The sequence below is a fragment of the Dermacentor albipictus genome, chromosome 9, assembly GCF_038994185.2.
Source record: "Dermacentor albipictus isolate Rhodes 1998 colony chromosome 9, USDA_Dalb.pri_finalv2, whole genome shotgun sequence".
NCBI lineage: Eukaryota > Metazoa > Arthropoda > Arachnida > Ixodida > Ixodidae > Dermacentor > Dermacentor albipictus.
The window spans coordinates 53,289,721-53,308,195 of NC_091829.1; the positions used below are offsets into that span (position 1 = coordinate 53,289,721).

Below are 18,475 nucleotides of genomic sequence, written 5' to 3' on the forward strand. Positions count from 1 at the left end.
GTCCAGCTTCGAGGAGATCGACTTTCATCTTTTTTTCAATATCAAACCCGGAAAGATAAGACAGGAGATTTGGGTGCAACCTATAAGGCAGGATGCAGTATATATCATGCACCAAGATTTAAAAAGGTGCAAATGCCACATAGCTGGATAGAAGCAAGCTAATGTTGCTGATCATCGCTTGTAGGTACTCCGATTGTGGTATGCATTTCCCCTAATTACATAATTAGTCTTGATTATTTATTCAACTTCTCAGATATTGAGACGAAAAGAATCAATGATACAACTTTAGAGCAACACGAAAAACTCCCGGTACAGCTTTCTGTTGCTCAATACATGCTACGTAAAGGTGTTTTTTCGAGTGTGAAAGGAGCCCGCGAATACACGCAAAGTGGCCGCGTATCTGGTTGCTCGAGGCACTTTCGTGTATTTAGTCTCTCGGTCCATCCGTCCGCCCATCTGTCTGCGTGTCTAGATCGCCAGCCAGATCTTTGGCCACCCGCTTCGACAGCTGTAATTTTATAGATTGCATTGCCATTCTCTATATTACTGACGTTACTGTAATAAACGAGAAGAAGGAGGTTAACCGAGGGGCCCGTTTTTATTAGTCATATCATAAGAAGCCAACAACCACTGACACCAAGGACAACATAGGGGAAATTACTTGTGCGTAATAAATGAAATTGAGAAACGATAAATTACCAGAAATGAAAGTGGATCAAAAAAATTACCGCAGGCGGGGAACGAGGGTCTCGAATCCGTCAACATTGATGCCTTCTGGTAGCATGTGTGTGTTTATTGACCGGTAGCCTTCGCCCTAAAACATCACTTTTTGGTAACGCCTCCGGCAGAAAGAATGGTCCACATCCGTCACCAAGGTCTGTGAGTGGTGGCGCTGGCTAACACTCCCAGTGTTCTACTAGGAAGCATAAATATGCTAGAAAGTGGATAGAAAAACGGCGACGCGGTAGCTCAATTGGTAGAGCATCGCACGCAAAATGCGAAGGTTGTGGGATCGTTCTCCACCTGCGGCAAGCTGTTTTTTATTCCACTTTTATTTCCATTATTTATACGTTTTTCTATTTTATTTATTACGCACAAGTAATTTCCCCTATGTTGTCCTTGGTGTCAGTGTTGGCTTCTTATGATATGACGTGACTGTAAGGGGTCTGTACGAGCTTGTCTTATCTTTATCACACCTGTCTTTATAGATCAATTAACCTTGGTTTCACACATGCAAATGAGTGAGTGATTGAAAACTTTATTGATCTATACTGTGTTCTTCTGTGGCTGGGCGGATTCTTCAGGGGCGAAACGTAATTTGCTTTATTTTAATCACTTGTTCTATGCACAAGTCAGCTGTGACTTGCTCTTTGGACCCAGATATTTGATTAGGTGTATTGCGGCTCCACCTGGCACTGCTGCCATGTCATTAGATACATTTCCTCAGTTTTGAAACTGAGTACATTGCACATCAATTTTTTAGGTCTCAGCTTTCCTTGTTGCTGCAACTCTTTGAGGGTAGATTAACGCTTTGCTTCTTGCCGATGTTATCAGTTACGACATCTCTCATCTACCGCAGCATATCGTCTCCTTAAAAGATGCTACTGCCTTCATCTCTTATAAAGGTGTGGGAGTCTTTAATTGATGCTTCGGGTGCCCTAATATGGCTGCAGTCTTTTTGTTGCGTTTTTATTGCTCTTACGGATGTTATGCTCCGAGCATTCACGCACGCATTTATTATTTTGTGACCACTAGCTCAGCCTTTTTTTCATCCCGGTACTTGTTCCGTGCTGCGAATCGACGTGCGACCAGGCCAACTACATTCTGCCTAATATGTTTCCCGCCACACGCAGAAGCGCCGTAGTGGCCCATTTACATTGACCGTAAAATTTAATGCTTTAGCTAGTGCCGAAATCTACCTATTAAGGGCCAAGCACTTCCCTTTCAGTTTAACTTCCCTGCTTCAACCTCTGACATTGATGATTCTGATAACGTACGGTTTCGTTGCTTTACGCGTGAAAGCGACTACAGAGCACTTCTTGCAGGACAGCTCCAGACCTCGTGCTCGAACATAACCTGTTGTTAGTGTGGCCGCTTTTTGAAGTCTGGCGCGCACCTGTGGACGCATCGCTCCTGATGACCAAATGCATATATCGTCTGCATAGATCGACGTATGGACGGATTCCGGAAGGGTATGAACCAGGTCGATGTGCACCAGGTTAAATAGAGTGGGGCTCAAGACTCCGCCTTGTGGTACGCCTCGTTAGGTGTTGCGTTGTGATGACGCACCATCCTCTGTTTGCACAAAGAATGACCTGTCCTTCAAGAAGTTGGATATCCACCGAAAAACAAGGCCGCCTAGGCCGACACCGTCCAAGGCGTCCAGGATGGCTTGATGGGTTACGTTATCATATGCGCCTTTAACATCCAAGAACATCGCCGCTACAGTCTCCTGAGTCTTTTTTCGTGCTGAACAGACGAGGCAAGATCTATGACGTTGTCTATAGAAGAGCGTCCGCGTCGAAAGCCTACCATAGCGTCAGGGTATAACTTGTAGTGTTCTAGATACCACTCTGGACACGTCGGCACCATCTTCCCTATCACCTTTCCTAGACAACCGGCCAGAGCAATGGGACGATAAGACGCCACGTCAAGGGGTGGTTTGCCTTTCTTGAGCAAAGGCACAAGGCTGCTGGACTTCCATGCAGCAGGAACTTCTCCTTCCCGCTATGAATTATTGTACATGTCTAGAGGAGCATGCCGGGCTGTTTGAGCGAGGTTTCCAAGAGCTGCGTATGTCACCCCGTCAGGCCCAGGCGATGAGGAACGTCTGCACGCTGCCAACGCCGCCTGCAACTCCTCGATGGAAAACGGATTGTCTATACGAGAATCCCGCGAGATTGGAACATCACGGGGATCACGTGTAGCGAACGATGGTGGTAGACCAGCAACCTTGAAACAGAAGTGCTCCGCCACGTCGATCTCTCTGCGACGTTGGCAGAGAGCCAGGCACTTGTCGGGGTGGCGTTGTTGCGGTGGTGTTGGAAGACCATGCACTGTTCTACATATATGTGACAGGGGTTTATGCGGATCAAGAGAATCACAGAAGATTTTTCATCTTAGACACTGCAGAGAGTTGATCCGACACTGGATCTTTGTCTGTATGCGTCTCGCCTCCCTTAGGTCGTAGATGGACTTGGTGCGCCTGTACCTTCTTTCCGCGCGACGGCGGATTGTTCGAAGCCGCTCCGATTCTGCTTCGAATTCAGAAAATTTAGGAATAGGCCCAAGAGGTCTTGTGGCTTCTTGAGCAGCGGCGTTAATTAGCTTCTCGATGCTGTCAGGCAGACAGTCCTGGATATCTTGGCAATTCTTCTCCATGAGCAACGTGTATTTAGGCCAGTCGATGTGATGAAGAACTGTAGTAGAGTATCACTTGAGCATGCCGTTGATTTAAACATATGTTGGAACGTGGTCACTGTCATGCGTTTCGTTGTCCGTGAACCATTTCACACTGGCACTGAGGCACCTTGAAACAAAAGTCAAGTCCAGGCAGCTGCTGTATGTCAATCCCCGCAGAAAAGTGGGACTGCCATCATTTAGGCAGCAGAGCTCATGCTCCGACGCGAAGGATAGTACACGTCTTCCTCGACAGTCCATCTTTAAGCTTCCCCATAGTGGTGGATGCGCATTGCACTCGCCGATAATAACCCATGGTTCAGGTGTTGCTGGTAAAATTGCACCTAGTCCTGCGTTATCAAACCGACTCGAAGGCGAAATGTAGGCACCTGCTAGCGTGAGTGCGACGTTCTTGCATTTTATAGTCAAACACACGTACTGATTGTCGTCATCAGGTGCCGCTGGGTGTAAAACATATTTGAAATCGCATCTGATATAAACGATGACTTTGCTGCGGTCGCTACAGGTGGCAGACATGAAAGCTTCATATCCTGATAGGCGGATGGCGCTCTCAATGTTTGGGCCACAAATGACGATTATTGGAAATTTGTTCTTAAAAACAAACGGACGAATGTCAGAAATGCGTGATTTAATACCTCTGACATTACATTGGAAGATAGACGCTTCCTTGACCTCTTTAAGGAACGAATGCAGAGAAGCAGCCATGGTGCTTCTCAAGACCGGACAGTACCGGATTCAGGGCATGCAGTACATGAAGTGCGCCTCGAGCCACTGGAGTGTGTATGGCGGGTCAGTAGTGCTCGTAGCGTGTTCATAAGGGCCCTTATCACGGTGACAACTTGTTTGTCGTTGCCTTGGTTCCTGCCAGAAGGTGAAGCATGATTCGGCGAGCGTGCTACATCTTGTCGCCCCGCTGGTGGGTCTAGCCGTGGCAATGGTGGCCACTCCTCGCATGAGGCAGTTATATTGGAGACATTCTGCTGAGGAATCTCATTGCTGCTATTGCTAGTTGTATGCAGAAGTTTGTGGACTGTCAGTGGATTCCGTGCATCCTTAGCAATAGCAGTGGGTTTCCTAGAGTCAGGTGACGTGAACATCGACGTCGCACCTTAGCTGCAGCCCCCCTGTGCGAGGAACCATCAATGACCATTTGCCTCAAGACTTTCGCCTTATATTTCACATGTGGGCAATTCTTCGAAACTGCATCGTGAGAGCCCCGACAATTGGCGCACTTTTGGTTTTCTGCACAACAGGCGTCGGAGCTGTGCGACCCAGAGCACCGTGAGCACACGGCAGCATTTGTGCAAACCGCACTAACGTGCCCTATCCTTTGACACTACCTGCACTGAACCGGCTTTGGCACAAAAGGCCGAACATTCAAGTGAAATGGGGCCACCACCCACAGAGTTCAACTTACCTGAACATGAGTGCCTGTGATTTTCCTCTCCCTTGCCACCACCGCTGGACAGAAATAACAAAACACAAATCGCATACAGAAATGTGTATACACCCCTGAGTGAAGCGAATGCCTTTCTTTTACTGGAAGATTCTCCCGCTACGATGTAGGAACACACGTCAATAACGGCGATAATACTTTATTGAAATAGGAGTATTCGTTTATTTCAGAAAACACATTTTGCTAATTACGGAATTGCTGGAAACGAGTAAATGCAGAGAGTAAACTCGTCTTCTACGTGTACGGTACGTCCTGCGACAAAAAAGAAGGAAAATGATCATAAGTTACCGTGGAGAACATACGAAACTGTTTAGATTTGCGCAAAGTACTAGCTTCCACTGCCTCAGTAAAAAGTTGACTCGTTCTAACCATATCGCAAGGTAGCTTAACCGGCAGTTAGTATGGTTAGTGCATGGATTTCCATAAACTTCATCTCTTCGAATTCAGAATGCTTTGTGACTTTGCAAACACACGATTTAAAAATATATTGGGTTATATGCGGAACGATTGGCTATGCAATTGCGCGCGTACGCTGACATATAATGCCCTCGTGCAATCAAACAAATTATTGTAATAAAGCGCGGTTAGTCACCCAGCAATGACTTGGCCCAGCAAGCGTTTGTACTTGTTCGACTGATTGAGCTAATCATGAATGCTATACCTGCTTTTTATTCTAGCGGTTTTGCATACGCCCCCGTTATCTTCCTCAAAACGTATCTATCGGGTATCGCTTCCTAAGCCTGTAATGGATCCGGTAGCACTACTCTCCTCCCTGCTTTCTTTTTTTCGCTTATGCTCTAAGCGTCTCTTCCATTTATCGGCAGTTCACCGATTGATATTTCCGGCCACTTCAATGCAAGTGTTTCTGAAAGATGTATGTTACCTGTGGCTCTCACTGGGTGAATACCTTCGCAATATTTCCGGATGGATGGATGGATGGATGGATGGATGGATGGATGGATGGATGGATGGATGGATGGATGGATGGATGGACGGACGGATGGACGGACGGACGGACGGACGGACGGACGGACGGACGGACGGACGGACGGGACGGGACGGGACGGGACGGGACGGGACGGGACGGGATGCATGCGTGCATGCATGCATGCTATCGACGTTCCCTTTAGAATACGCCGGTGGATTGTGCCACCAAGCTGTTTTACCTATGTAAAAAAATTAATAATAATAAAAAACTTCCACACAAAATTCCCATCATCAATCTTTTTGAACTCCTATTGGGAACTTTGTTTTTGTACGCCTCTGTTGTTTATCGTTTCCCTATATATTGTCCAACAATCTTCCTATCGCCTCTTATTACTCTTTACTGCGGACATGTTTACTTTCGCTCTGCTATCGCTGAACCCAAGTGCTTCAAGGAGGCCAGGGGTGCCTAAATCGACCGCTCGGCAGATACCTTCTAATAAAACATACTGCATGGTTTGCATTTCGTTTTTTCCTCTTCAGTAGTTCGTCATGGAAAGTTTCTTTTCCATTGCTGCCGCCCATGAGATTATTTCAGCCTGTCTGACTTTCCGCTTGGCGTTCTTTATTGGTGTGTTGCTCACCCTACGCGCCGCATACTTGATGGTAAGCTTCCTAGGTCTTTTCCTCCACTGTGAATCAATGTTTTTCCTGTACAATTGCCTCAACACTCTCGCAGCCCATTTACTTTCTTCCATATTCCTCAGTCGTTCTTCATAATCAATTTTACTATCAGCTTCCCTCAATGAAAAACTTGTCCAGCCTATATAACCCTGCAGCCTATATAACCCTGCAGTCTTCCCGTGGGCACCCAATGTGAGGCGTCTCGCTGACATTTGGTTGTCATCGAGTCCTTACTGTACCCCCGACTTCAAGCGAACAACACCATTCCCAAATGTAAGTCCTGAAACTGTTACAACTTTCCAAGTTCCCCAGAGCACCTCGTACCTTTTGTATCCCCATAGTGCCCTGCGTTTTATTATGGCCGCATTTCTCTTCCCTTTGACGCTTAATGTTTTTTTCCTGTATTTCCATATATCTATTGCCTTCGTTCATCCATATAGCAAGGTGTTTATATTCTTTTACCCGAGGTATTTTTTGGCGCTGAATTGACACTGTCTGTTCACTATTTTCATTCAATACTATCACGCCGTATTTATTACCGCCAAATTTCAGACCTAAAGTCTCACCTTCCTGTCCACAGCTATTAGCCAGAAGTTGCATATCACTTTGCTTTTTAGCTAGACGCACAATGTCATTCGCATAAAACAAACCTGGAAGCTGTTGGTCGACAACTGAGATAATCAGGAGATAATAAATTATTATGAGATAATAAACACAATATTACTTCCTTCTGGCGTCCTTTCCATCCTTACCATGCACATACATCATAAACAGCACTGGGGATAAAGGGCACACCTACCACAGTCCCTTGTTGATATCAACTTTCTCCTCGCTCCTCATCTTCTCCCATTGAATAAAACGGTATATTCTACGTAAATCTCTCTTAACAGCTATATCCCCTTCGAAAACATATAAAACGTTGCTGTCAACGTTGTGACTTGCTGTTCTAATGTCTAAAAAAAGCAACATGTAAAGCACTCCTTTCTACTCCGCATGTTTCAATACACGGAGAAGGACAAACAAGTGATCGTCCAGACGCCTACAGATTGTGTTGCCATTCTGAAGTTCTCCCAATATGCCATTATATTCTCCACCTATGCTGACAGCTTTCATTCAATCGCCTGCATCGCTAACCTGTATATTACCGATGTCAACGGTCTATATGAGTGAATTCTACCTTCAATATGAGTGACTCCTTAACACGAGTGAATTCTCTCTACTGCAGCGCGGTGGCACCGCCATGCAGAAGATTGGAAAACTAGCCACCTTTTAATTGCCGCTGTTGAATATCCAACGATTTTGGTGGTATGCCGGGCTGCCGTGCCGTCTTGGAGCCCGTCAGACCATGCTGCAACTCAGCCTGAACGCGAGTGCGCTCTAGCGTCCACGATATATGTATATATAGCAAGGTTATGTTTCGTTGGGACCGGAGCACAAGTGTCCGTGGAGTCAGTGGTGCATCGTTATACCCGGTTGGTGTGTGCACCGTGGGTGTGTCTTTGGGTGGGAAAGTTTTTAATGCAGAGTTTACTGTTCTTCCTCGCTCCTCGCATGACGTGATTCTGGGGACATACTTTTTGCTATTGTGTGGTGCGAATGCTGACTGCCGGACGGGAAAACTCAGTGTCGACACCAGTGTTTCACCTGTGCTCTTTGAACGTGAAGCTTGCCCGGAGAGTGTGTTGTGCGTGTCTGAGGATACATTTGTGCCCGCCTTATGCGCGACGCGTGTTGCCGTCGCCTGTTCATCTCCGTCTCCTATCTCGTTCGATGCTGCAGTGGAACTTGTACATCGGAACTGCCTCAAGAAAAACGTGTTCCGCACTGCGTGGTCTCAGTGACCAATGGATGCGCGCGGCTGTGGGCGCTAAACTGTTCCACTGAAGCGGCAGTGCTACCTTAAAGCCTAAAGATTGCCACGTTTCAGAAAGACTTGCCCGTATCGATCGCAGTACTTACAGAGCTCCCCGATGGAGGAGCAACCTGTGTCTCGAGCCCCGGGAGCTCGAAGATACTTTCCATGATTGATAAGTCACTCAGCGATCACGAGCCTCGAGTTTTGATGACCCTGCTTACGAAACATACCTCGGTATTCCAATATGCGCAGCACGATGGCCCGCCATCAATTCCTGCGTCCAGAACTCGTCACCGCATCAACATAGGAGCCGCCCAGCCAATCCGACAAAAACCCTATCGTGTATCCCCGTCAGAACGCAAGATAATCAGCGATCGGGTCCAAGAAATGCTATGCAAAGGCGTCATTCGAGAATCATCTAGTCGGTGAAGAAGAAAGACGGTACGTGGCGGTTTTGTAATGCTTACCGTGGCCTAAGCGCCGTTACTAAGAAAGATGTATATCCGCTCCCACGAACTGACCACGCCATCGACTGTCACTTTGCGGCATCTTACTTTTCCTCAATCGAATTACGGTCAGCTTACTGGCATATTCCTATACACAAGGACGACAGAGAAAAGACAGCATTTGTAACACCGGACGGACTATGCGAGTTTAACGTGATGCCTTTCGGGTTGTGTAACGCGCCCGCAACGTTTGAAAGGTTCATGGACACGATAGTACGCGGCTTAAAATGGGAAGTTTGCATGTGCTACTTAGACGACGGTGTTATCTTCGGGCGAACGTTTAGTGAGAAGAACAAACGTTTGAATTTGGTCTTGAACTGCTTGGAGAAAGCGGGTCCAGTGCTCAATTAAAAAATGCCGTTTTGGGGAACGACAAACTCTTGTGCTATGCCATCTGGTCGCTAAAGAAGGCATCCGACCAGATCCACAAAAGACTGCGGCCGTAGAAGCATTTACAGTACCCAACTCTGTCAAGCAGTTAAGAAGTTTCTTGGGCTTGTGCTCCTATTTTCGCCGATTCATTTCTCGGTTTGCTGACATGGCTCATCCCCTTACACGCCTTCTCCAAAAAGGCGTTCCCTTTGAGTGGTCTGCAGATCGCGACTCATCGTTTAGCCAGCTCAAGTTCCTGTTGACATCCCAACCAATTCTTCGCCACTTTGATCCTTCATCACCAACTGAGATTCCCACCGATGCCAGCGGCGTAGGCATCGCTGCTGTGCTAGTTCAGCGTGTTGGCGACAGTGAGCACGTGATCTCATACGCTAGCCGGTCCTTGAGCCGCTCCGAGCGCAACTACACAGTCACCGAACAAGAGTGTATGGCGGTCATCTTCGCCGTGCAATGGTTTCGTTCATATCTCTATGGGCACCCTTTCACTGTGATAACAGATCATCATTCGCTACCCTGGCTTGTGAATATGCGGGATCCCTCAGGACGCCCAGTCAAAAATTCCATCAAGCTACTGGCTTACATGTCTGATGGCTATACGTAATTTCGGACCTTGAAGGTCTACCAGTCTGATGGTCTACCGGTCTGATGGTCTACCGGTCTGATGGTCTACCAGTCTGATGGTCTACCAGTCTGATGGTCTACCAGTCTGATGGGCTACCAGTCTATTGGTCTCTACCAGTCTACTGGTCTACCAATCTATCGGTCCCTATTAGTTTGTCCATTAATGGCACAAATGCATGATTGCATCAATTTTAAGACATATTGGCACAGCTAGTCCTACGCAGGCTGAAGGAATAACATTCTTGTTGTGCGTCTCAACCATGCAGCTTGTATGCCAGTCAGTAGGCAGGCATGTGCGCATTCCACACTCCATTTTTAACAGGACAAACAAAATTAAGGAAATTGAAGCTTTATTTGCACTCGACATGACCAGTTCGGTTTTGTCGTTACATTGATGAAATCAGTGGTGCAAAAGAGCAACGCATAGATGCATGGTGTATTGCTCGGCAGCCACAAAAATAGAGTACGAGATCTTAATCACCCGCTGAGCTTATGAGTTGATGACAAGTCACCGAAAAATATTGTAGCGCAGCCTTCATTCCGCTTCTAACTGGCCCAAGTTTGTGATGTCGCTTATATATACTATATATACATAATATACTCACGCGGTAGCTGTGCTAAAATAGCGGCAATTAGTTTCTGCTCTCCTCGACACTCTTAAGGTAGCGCAACTCATGTTATTGTGTAACCGTTTTTAACATGAGGTGAAGAAATATCATTCACCGATGTACTGCGGAAAGCCACTCGGTTGCTAGTTGCCTCACGCATCTGCCGATTTCGGCACCACAAAGGCTAAATAAAAGTAAAAGCACTAAACAAAGACTGATCGTGGTTTCGATTACTGCAGATTTTTCGTGAGGTTTTACACGTTGAACTCGGTTAATCGGCTGCGTGAACGTTTTCGTTTCGGACGGTCATGATGCCCGTAGAAATATATCTAACCTTTAAGCGCCCTACTGGTGTACAAAAGCTACATGTAAAGGATCTCCAATAAACGACAAGACTCTTAGTGGCATTGGAGGGTTGCCTGTAAGAGTTTTTACATGACTTTTAAGAGCCCTGTTTGTATTGGGAGGGTGCATATAGACACTCTTGACTGACCTTTAAGAACCCTATTGGTATTGGGAGAGTACCTGTAGGAATCCCTGACTGACCTTTAAGAATCCTATTGCTATTGGGAGAGTGCCTGTAGGAATTCCTGACTGACCTTTAAGAACCCTATTGGTATTGGGAGAGTACCTGTAAGAATTCCTGACTGACCTTCAAGAATCCTACAAGTCCATTAAGATAGCCCTGACGGATTTTTTGACCGGGCGACTACCGCGCTGGGCCCTCCGTCTACAGGAAAACGATTTCGTTATTTGCTACAAAATTGGCTGCGACATGCTGACGCTGATTGTCTCTCTCGGATGCCATTTCAAAAAACTGAATGTGATGCGTACAATTTTGATGAATACATCGCTTTTGTGTCCCTGGAATTCCCGGATATGGGTACCGTCATATCCAAGCAGCACAAGGACGAGAGCTTACAACCGCTCTTCGCCGCAGCACAGCAGTCACCTGCAGGCAGTCGCTTTTGCCTACGTGATGGTGGCGCGCTGTATAAGAAAAGCTACTCGACCACCGGTGCACGCTACCTTTTAGTTGTCCCCAAGAACCTTCGCCACTAAGTATTACACGCCATGCACGATGGCCCAAATTCCGGTCATCTTGGTTCCACACGCACACTCTACCGGGCTCAAGAACGTTTTTACTGGCCTGAGATGCGGAAAGATATTGAACGGTACGTCGCCAGCTGCTCTCAATGCCAGTGCTACAAGCGTGCGCCACAAGCGCCACATGGCCTGTTTCAACCAGTTCCCCCTTCTAGCGTCCCCTTTGAGCAAGTTGGTATAGATCTTCTGGGCCCTTTCCAGCGATCCTCCAAGGGTAATCGTTGGGTTATCGTTTGCGTAGATCACCTTACCCGCTATTGTGGGAGCGCCGCATTGACATCGGCCACAGCTACAGAAGTTTCTATTTCACTGCTGGCTAACCTGATACTCCAACATGGACCTCCTCACATAGTAATCAGCGATCGTGGGCGAGAGTTTACCGCGAACGTGGTTGAAGAAACCTTTCGTCTGTGTTCATGTAGCTTCCGCCATTCTACGCCCTAGCATACACAAACTAATGGTCTGGTCGAGTGCCCAAACAATGCTTGCCAACATGCTGTCCATGTACGTCGATTCAGCAGACAAGAATTGGGACAGTATCTTGCCTTTCATTACCTATGCCTTCAATACCGCGAGACACGAGACCACTGGTTACTCACCATTTTTCCTTCTGTATGCTCGTCCGCCACGCTACACCATCGACACGCTGTTTCCCTACTTCGCTCATGACAACGAATCAATTGATGAGATCCCACGTCGAGCAGAAGAAGGGCGACGCTTCGCTCGGCTCCGCACCCTAGCATCGCAGGCCCGGTCCGAGATACGCGATGACGGGCGTCACCGCCACGTTTACCTCGATGCTGGTGATCTTGTGTGGCTCTAAACGCCGTTGCGGAGGCGTGGCTTGTGCCAGAAGTTTCTCGCCCACTACGTCGGCCCTTACGTTATTCTGGAGTGCCTCAGCGAAGTAAACTACCGCATTGCGCGTCTCACGAGCGGTGGACGACGCTATGCCAAGGCTGAAGTGACACACGTCGCGGGTCTGAGGCGTTACTACCCACGAGATGACTGACTCGCCCGGCGGGCTTCGTCTGCCAGCGGGGAAATGTCACAAGCTGTCATTAACCACGCCTGCCGCGCAGACAACCAGATGAAAGGAAGATGAGAACGACGTTAGCCAAGCTGCGGCGAGACCCCGCTTCAACAACCGCGCCTATCAACCAGATTCATCTGGTTCTGCATTAAACACCTCGTGTGTAACAATATATGTATATATAAATTGCGACGTGATGTTGACACCAGGATTCAGGCGGCTGCGTGCGTGTTGTGCCTCTCGCAATAAAAGAGCGCCTAGTGTCACGTGACACCCTCTTCAAAATGAGTGCGCTTTGCAATTTTCGTGCGTAAGTTACGCCGTGAAAGGCCCAGGCATTTTTCTTTCTTTCTTTTTTTCTTCCTATGAGGTGTTGCACACATCGCAGCAGGTTTAAATGATGGCACCGTTTTTAATGCTAACCAGTACAAGCGCATTATTTCGGCACGAGGAAGCAAAGAAAGAAAGAAAGAAAGAAAGAAAGAAAGAAAGAAAGAAAGAAAGAAAGAAAGAAAGAAAGAAGGAAAGAAAGGATGAATGAAAGAAAGAAAGAAAGAAAGAAAGAGAGAAAGAAAGAATAAAAAAAGAAAGGTAGAAATAAAGGAAAAGTAAAAAAGTTTGGTGTAATACATACTAGCGGGAACCCGGGACCAGTGTTTACAGAAGTTGCATGGAGTACATGTTGCAAGCATGTAGCCGCAAAAGGATTTCCGCTAAATTTCCTTCTTTTGTCTTCAGATCGGCTTGGGAATTGCAAATTGATCATTCGTCCAAGAATATGTATTCTATCATAACTACAACGATTCGCTGCGATTTTGCGCGCGCGTCGACATACACATTGCCTTAGTGTCCTTAAAAAATGATAGCATTATAACACTGCAGGTTACGCCAAAATAAAGCCCGAAGCCTCGAACACTAAGATGGGAGAAATCAATTTTCTCACTACATGGAAACTTACTAGAAAAACAACTTACCACCTCGAAGTTAATGATGTTCAGTGCTTCTGAGAAGTATGCGTTAATGTATTTCGGTTTATCGGATTGTTGCTTAAAAAGTTCCGGGTCGAAATCGGTGCTTACGACGTACTCCCGAAATGAGAGGCGAATCGTGTAATGCAGTATCGTTCCATTCGAAAGGTTTCCATGGTTAAAATAATGAGAAGTTTTTTTATCCTTCGAGTCTGTCAATTGGATCCAGTTGCTGCATAAAAAAAATAGAGAAAGACAGAATAAGAAGTAAGCGTAAGATCTGACCCAACAAAGTGTACCGCCGTCTATTATATCTTATTTCAGTGCATATATTAGTACGGTACGAATTTGAGACCCAGAGTTAATGCAAAAGTAGCAATGGAAACGTGGACGTGCGTGTGTAAACGCAGGAACAACGAAGCGCTGTCGAAGAGGTGAGGTTACATTCGCCAACAACACTTCCGAAAGTGATTGAACGATTGAAAACCCCTTCTTTCGACGCGAAAATTTTACGAGTCGAACGGTAACGCCTAATTGTCCTGCCGCCCTTCCTCCGCTGCCAGGGCCCGACTGATGATCTGTAGCAGCCGGTCAATGTCATTGCTCCGGAGGATGGTCTCACTTGCTCGAAAGTGGGGAGAAGGTTCTACCGTAGCCCGTGTTTGGTGGTACGTGTCCGTGAACTCTCCGCGTTGAGAGCGTTGCGGTCTGTAATTCAAGGGCGGTTTCTGTGCTTCTTGCGCATAGCGGCGACGTTAAGGAATGTCCACTGCGGAGTCAGGCACTTGCTTCTCGAGAGAGACGGAACTGTGCGACGACTTTTTATTAAGCTTGTAGCGGCAGCAGCATCGGCGTCGCACGCGAGTTGACGTAGACGCTCGCGTCTACACGAGGCACGAGCGGCTGGCACGCTCCGGCACGGGCTAGCGTTCCGAAGATCATTAAAGAGAATGCTAGGCTAAGCGATCGAGTGGTGTTTCTTCCTCTCCTGTGAGAGCCCGAATTTACCGGTCTACGTGATCGCTCGTCGCCACAAGCTCTTTCGTGCCAAATGTGGTGACTGCGCATCACTCTTCGATGAACGTCTTTGCCGCCCCCTTGGGTATCCATGTTTGTGCCACTGTCGATGTGCCACTCTACAATAAGAAAAAAAATCCCTTAAATTTATCTGGTGCTTAGCGGAAACGGGCCCGCGTCACAAGGGCTCTTCAAGGACAGAAATGTCCGGCGCATTAGCAAGCTGTGCGATGAATTCACTATGTATGGGCCGGGCTTCAGTGTAAACCTATCGCCTTCTTAGGTAACGGAGTATATGTCACTAATTTTGCGGCAAGCGAGGGAACAGCTCACATTGTTCCCGTGCAGCAGCGTGCCACGCCTCTCGTCTCGTACGCAGCTCGCTGACTTCGCGGCAGTGCTAGTAGATTTTGCAGCGTGTCGAGAGAAATAAGGGTGAGCGAAGAGTCCGGTTAACACTTTACGCGTTTCCCAGCGATCACGAGCAGCAGCGCGTCATGCATTTCGGAGGGCACACGAAGATTTCCCGGCCGCTCTGCTAGATAGCGCTGGGTGTGGTTAGGGAAACGTGAAGGTGTTCCACTGCAGTACACGTCTCATAACTACCACCTCGTTCGACCAATTGCAACGCGTTGTGGTGACATATAAACCCAATGCTAACGCATTACCGCCGACAATCATTGTGTTCTTACACTACTGCCACTACTTTTCCACATAGTCCCCTCACCGATTCTGGCATTTGTCCCATTGCGGCACCAAATTTGTGGTGCCCCTGTCGTAGAATGCGTCCGGCTGACTATGGAACCACCGTCGGACTGCTGTCTTGGCTTCATAGTTGCACGTGAATGGCTGTCCAGCCAGGAGCTTCTTCAGCTGACCGAAAACGTAGAAATGACTAGGGGCGAGGTGCTGACTGCATACGGTGAGTGGTCCAGACTCTCCCAGTCACATTACCGGAGCTTGTCGGCGGTTTCGATTGCCACGCTTCGTTCCTCGTACGCCATGGACGTGTGAAGCAAAAGCGCCATTTTCAACAACTGACAGCAGCGGCAACGATCTCAGGCAGCGGCGCTACTCCCTTTGCCATTGTTTAACGAGCGGTACCCACTCCTGCCAACGTTCCGCGACAGAACATCTTTCTTTGAAGGTTAGCAATACAACCCTACAGGACGAGCAAATTTCTGTATCCTCGAAAAAGGCCGCCTATGTCGAAATACGCCGGTAACGCTTACGGGCAGTTGCACCCAAGGTCCGCGAACTTGGCCACACAGATTCATTCCATTCCTTAATGTGCCAGTCACTACTTTTACAGCTTGCCACTGCATACGCCTTCAATCCACACGATTCAATCCAGCATGATGGGAGCGCAGCGCGTTAGCGGCAACTCAGCTGCATTTCCGACAGCTGGTGACACAGGAGCGATGTGGAAGCGGCGTCGTATGCACACGCTGTCGCTTAGGCGACGTGCGGCGCTGCATGAAGCGCCATCTCGTTTCTCTATAACAAACTGCTCCACGAAAGGAGTCAATACGTTGAAAAAAAATTGAAAAATTGAAATTGAAGTTTATTCAAAATGGAAATTACACAGGAAAAGTTGTACAGGACATCTGTATCCCTAGCTCAAGGCTAGTTGGGATCCATGCTAGTTATTAATTCACAATCTTAACATCAATACGAAGAAGTATAAGTAAGTCATATATACATAAACATTCAATTAAAACATAAGGCAGGGTACGTGTATTAGCTGCGAAAAACCGACAGAAAGGAATTTGTATTTAGTAAATTATACACTGCAAGTGAAAAGGGTAAACATGTGTACACAATCCAGATGAAAACTATGCAGATAATAGTAATGAGTGATAATGGGTTTTCACTGATAGTGAAAAACATTTTGCTTGTTTTACTTCTGTTGGTAAGCTGTTCCATAGCAGTGCTCCAGTGTTGCTTAACCTTCGCCTATCCATATACATTATGCATTTTTGGCAAGAGAAAACTTCCCCGAAGTGCGCTGCGTGTATTGCAATCTAACCACTGCGCTCGTTCGCAAATTCGGTGGCCGATTTTCCCTTAAACCCCGAAGTTTCTTTTACACGGCCACTCACGCTTAAGTCGCGCTAATCCCTATTTGTCATTATCATTTATTATGCTTGAAATGGTCCTTGTGCGGCAAGTGGGGGGGGGGGGGGGGTGATTGTGGGAAGTGTGCATTCATCAGTACCGCAAGTTTTGAGTAGTATGATACATTTGAAAACAAGTTCTGGCACGGAAAAAAAAGAACAGTACGAAATAAATACACGCGTAGCCAAACAGCACAATAAATAAAATAGGTATCAGGTGTTAGTACACTCCGTAGTTCTTTAGCGAGTTTTAAGCTTATTTTTTCTTTTGACCAGGAAAACGTGACGGCTCCTGAAATGTGGCGATGGAGACAACCAACTGAAACGTTAGCCTTGCAAAACAAAAAAAATAAATAATAATACCTAAAATAAATTAATAAATTACAAAGTAAGTAAACTCGCTGTTTTTGAGAGTTGCGAAAGGGTGAGTTCGATTTTTTTTCAGCATGTTTTCTTACTGTTACATGACGATAATCGGACTAGTACAGCTAAGCTATTACTCACTTCTTAGTGTTGTCCACAAGCTCGCATGTGTAAACACCTATGGCTCCCACTGGCAACTCCAAATCCCATAGACAACACCTTCTTCCCTGTAACAAACCGGTTAGACATCTTTAAAAAAAACTGTTCGTTTGCGTCTTTCGTACTGTCATTGTATAAGCTTCTAAGAGTTACGTTAAATGTCGAAACTGGTCTTCCTCTTTTTATTGAGGTCGCTGTTTCTTGTGCAAATTCTGCTTGTAGTATGGACCAATGACGCATAAATTACTAGTTAACTTTAAAAAATCTATAGTAACACAGCATCCGTCCAAACGTTCCAAGATTCACGACGGCATAGAAGGCTATAGGCGATCTTTTTTTTTTAAACAGAGAGCGCTTCGCTTAGACGGCTCTATAAACCATGGCACCTCCCAAGATGCGTCTTCCGCTGGGCAGCATATGTATATATATATATATATATATATATATATATATATATATATATATATATATATATATATATATATATATATGATGTGCTATCTACTAAGGGTACACAGCTCTGTACCTCTCTCGTCTGCTCGCTGTGCCTGTTGTTTTGCATGCAGCCGCCAAAAATTAGAAGACGACGCACCATCTATAATAGCTCGGGTAGAAACTCTCGTCCTGTGTCGTTGAGGCCCTTCGGGACTCAACTAGCATGCAGACGCCCACGCACAATGCATCAGGTGCACGTTAAGGAACCCCAGGTGCTCAAGTGTAGCCGGAGACGCCCCCCCCCCCCCCGCACTCGCTTCGACGTGCTTCGTAATCGTATCGTCGTTTTGGCTAGTAAAACTCCTGAAGAACTTTTTTTTTTCTAGCATAGTGCAGCGACGTTTATTCTCGCTTTTCGGTTCTGCACGCACCGGCGTCTCTTGGAGTGTTCGGTACCCTGCTTAGATACTGTACGGTTCGATTCGCGTTTGATCTGTTTCACTTGCAATGGTTTGATCTGTTTCACTTGCAACGGTTTGATCTGTTTCACTTGCAACGGTTCCACTTGAACTTGCAGTGGTTATACTGTTGTGTTTCTTCAAAAGCAAAGCTTCAAGGTTACACTGCTTGGACGCAGGGACCGCATTATCGATCCCTCTTGAACTTCATTAGGTCGGCAAATCTTTTTTCATTCATTTATTCATCCTTATTCACCCCTATCCCATACCCTTGTGGGCCCTGAGGCATTCACACTCGCATTAAAAAAGAAAAGCTTAAAGGGGCGCGCAATGTAGAAGCTCAGATGTGGT

General features: G+C 46.7%; 1 protein-coding gene and 1 long non-coding RNA gene across 2 annotated transcripts in view; one reads left to right on the forward strand and one right to left on the reverse strand.

Moving 5' to 3' along the window:
• Positions 1 to 4,999: 4,999 nt before the first annotated feature.
• LOC139049877 (uncharacterized) overlaps positions 5,000 to 18,475 on the reverse strand; it is a 56,688-nt gene continuing 43,212 nt past the window's right edge. Inside the window, exons 6-8 of the mRNA XM_070525735.1 lie at positions 17,214 to 17,299; positions 13,582 to 13,807; positions 5,000 to 5,128 (exon numbers count right to left, since the gene is read on the reverse strand). Coding sequence (XP_070381836.1) covers positions 5,111 to 5,128; positions 13,582 to 13,807; positions 17,214 to 17,299 — 330 coding nt within the window. The 3' untranslated portion in view covers positions 5,000 to 5,110. The remainder of the gene's footprint in view (positions 5,129 to 13,581; positions 13,808 to 17,213; positions 17,300 to 18,475) is intronic.
• The window catches only part of LOC139049879 (uncharacterized), a 225,462-nt gene continuing 212,121 nt past the window's right edge, over positions 5,135 to 18,475 (forward strand). Inside the window, exon 1 of the long non-coding RNA XR_011508649.1 lies at positions 5,135 to 6,757. This is a non-coding gene — a long non-coding RNA (uncharacterized lncRNA). The remainder of the gene's footprint in view (positions 6,758 to 18,475) is intronic.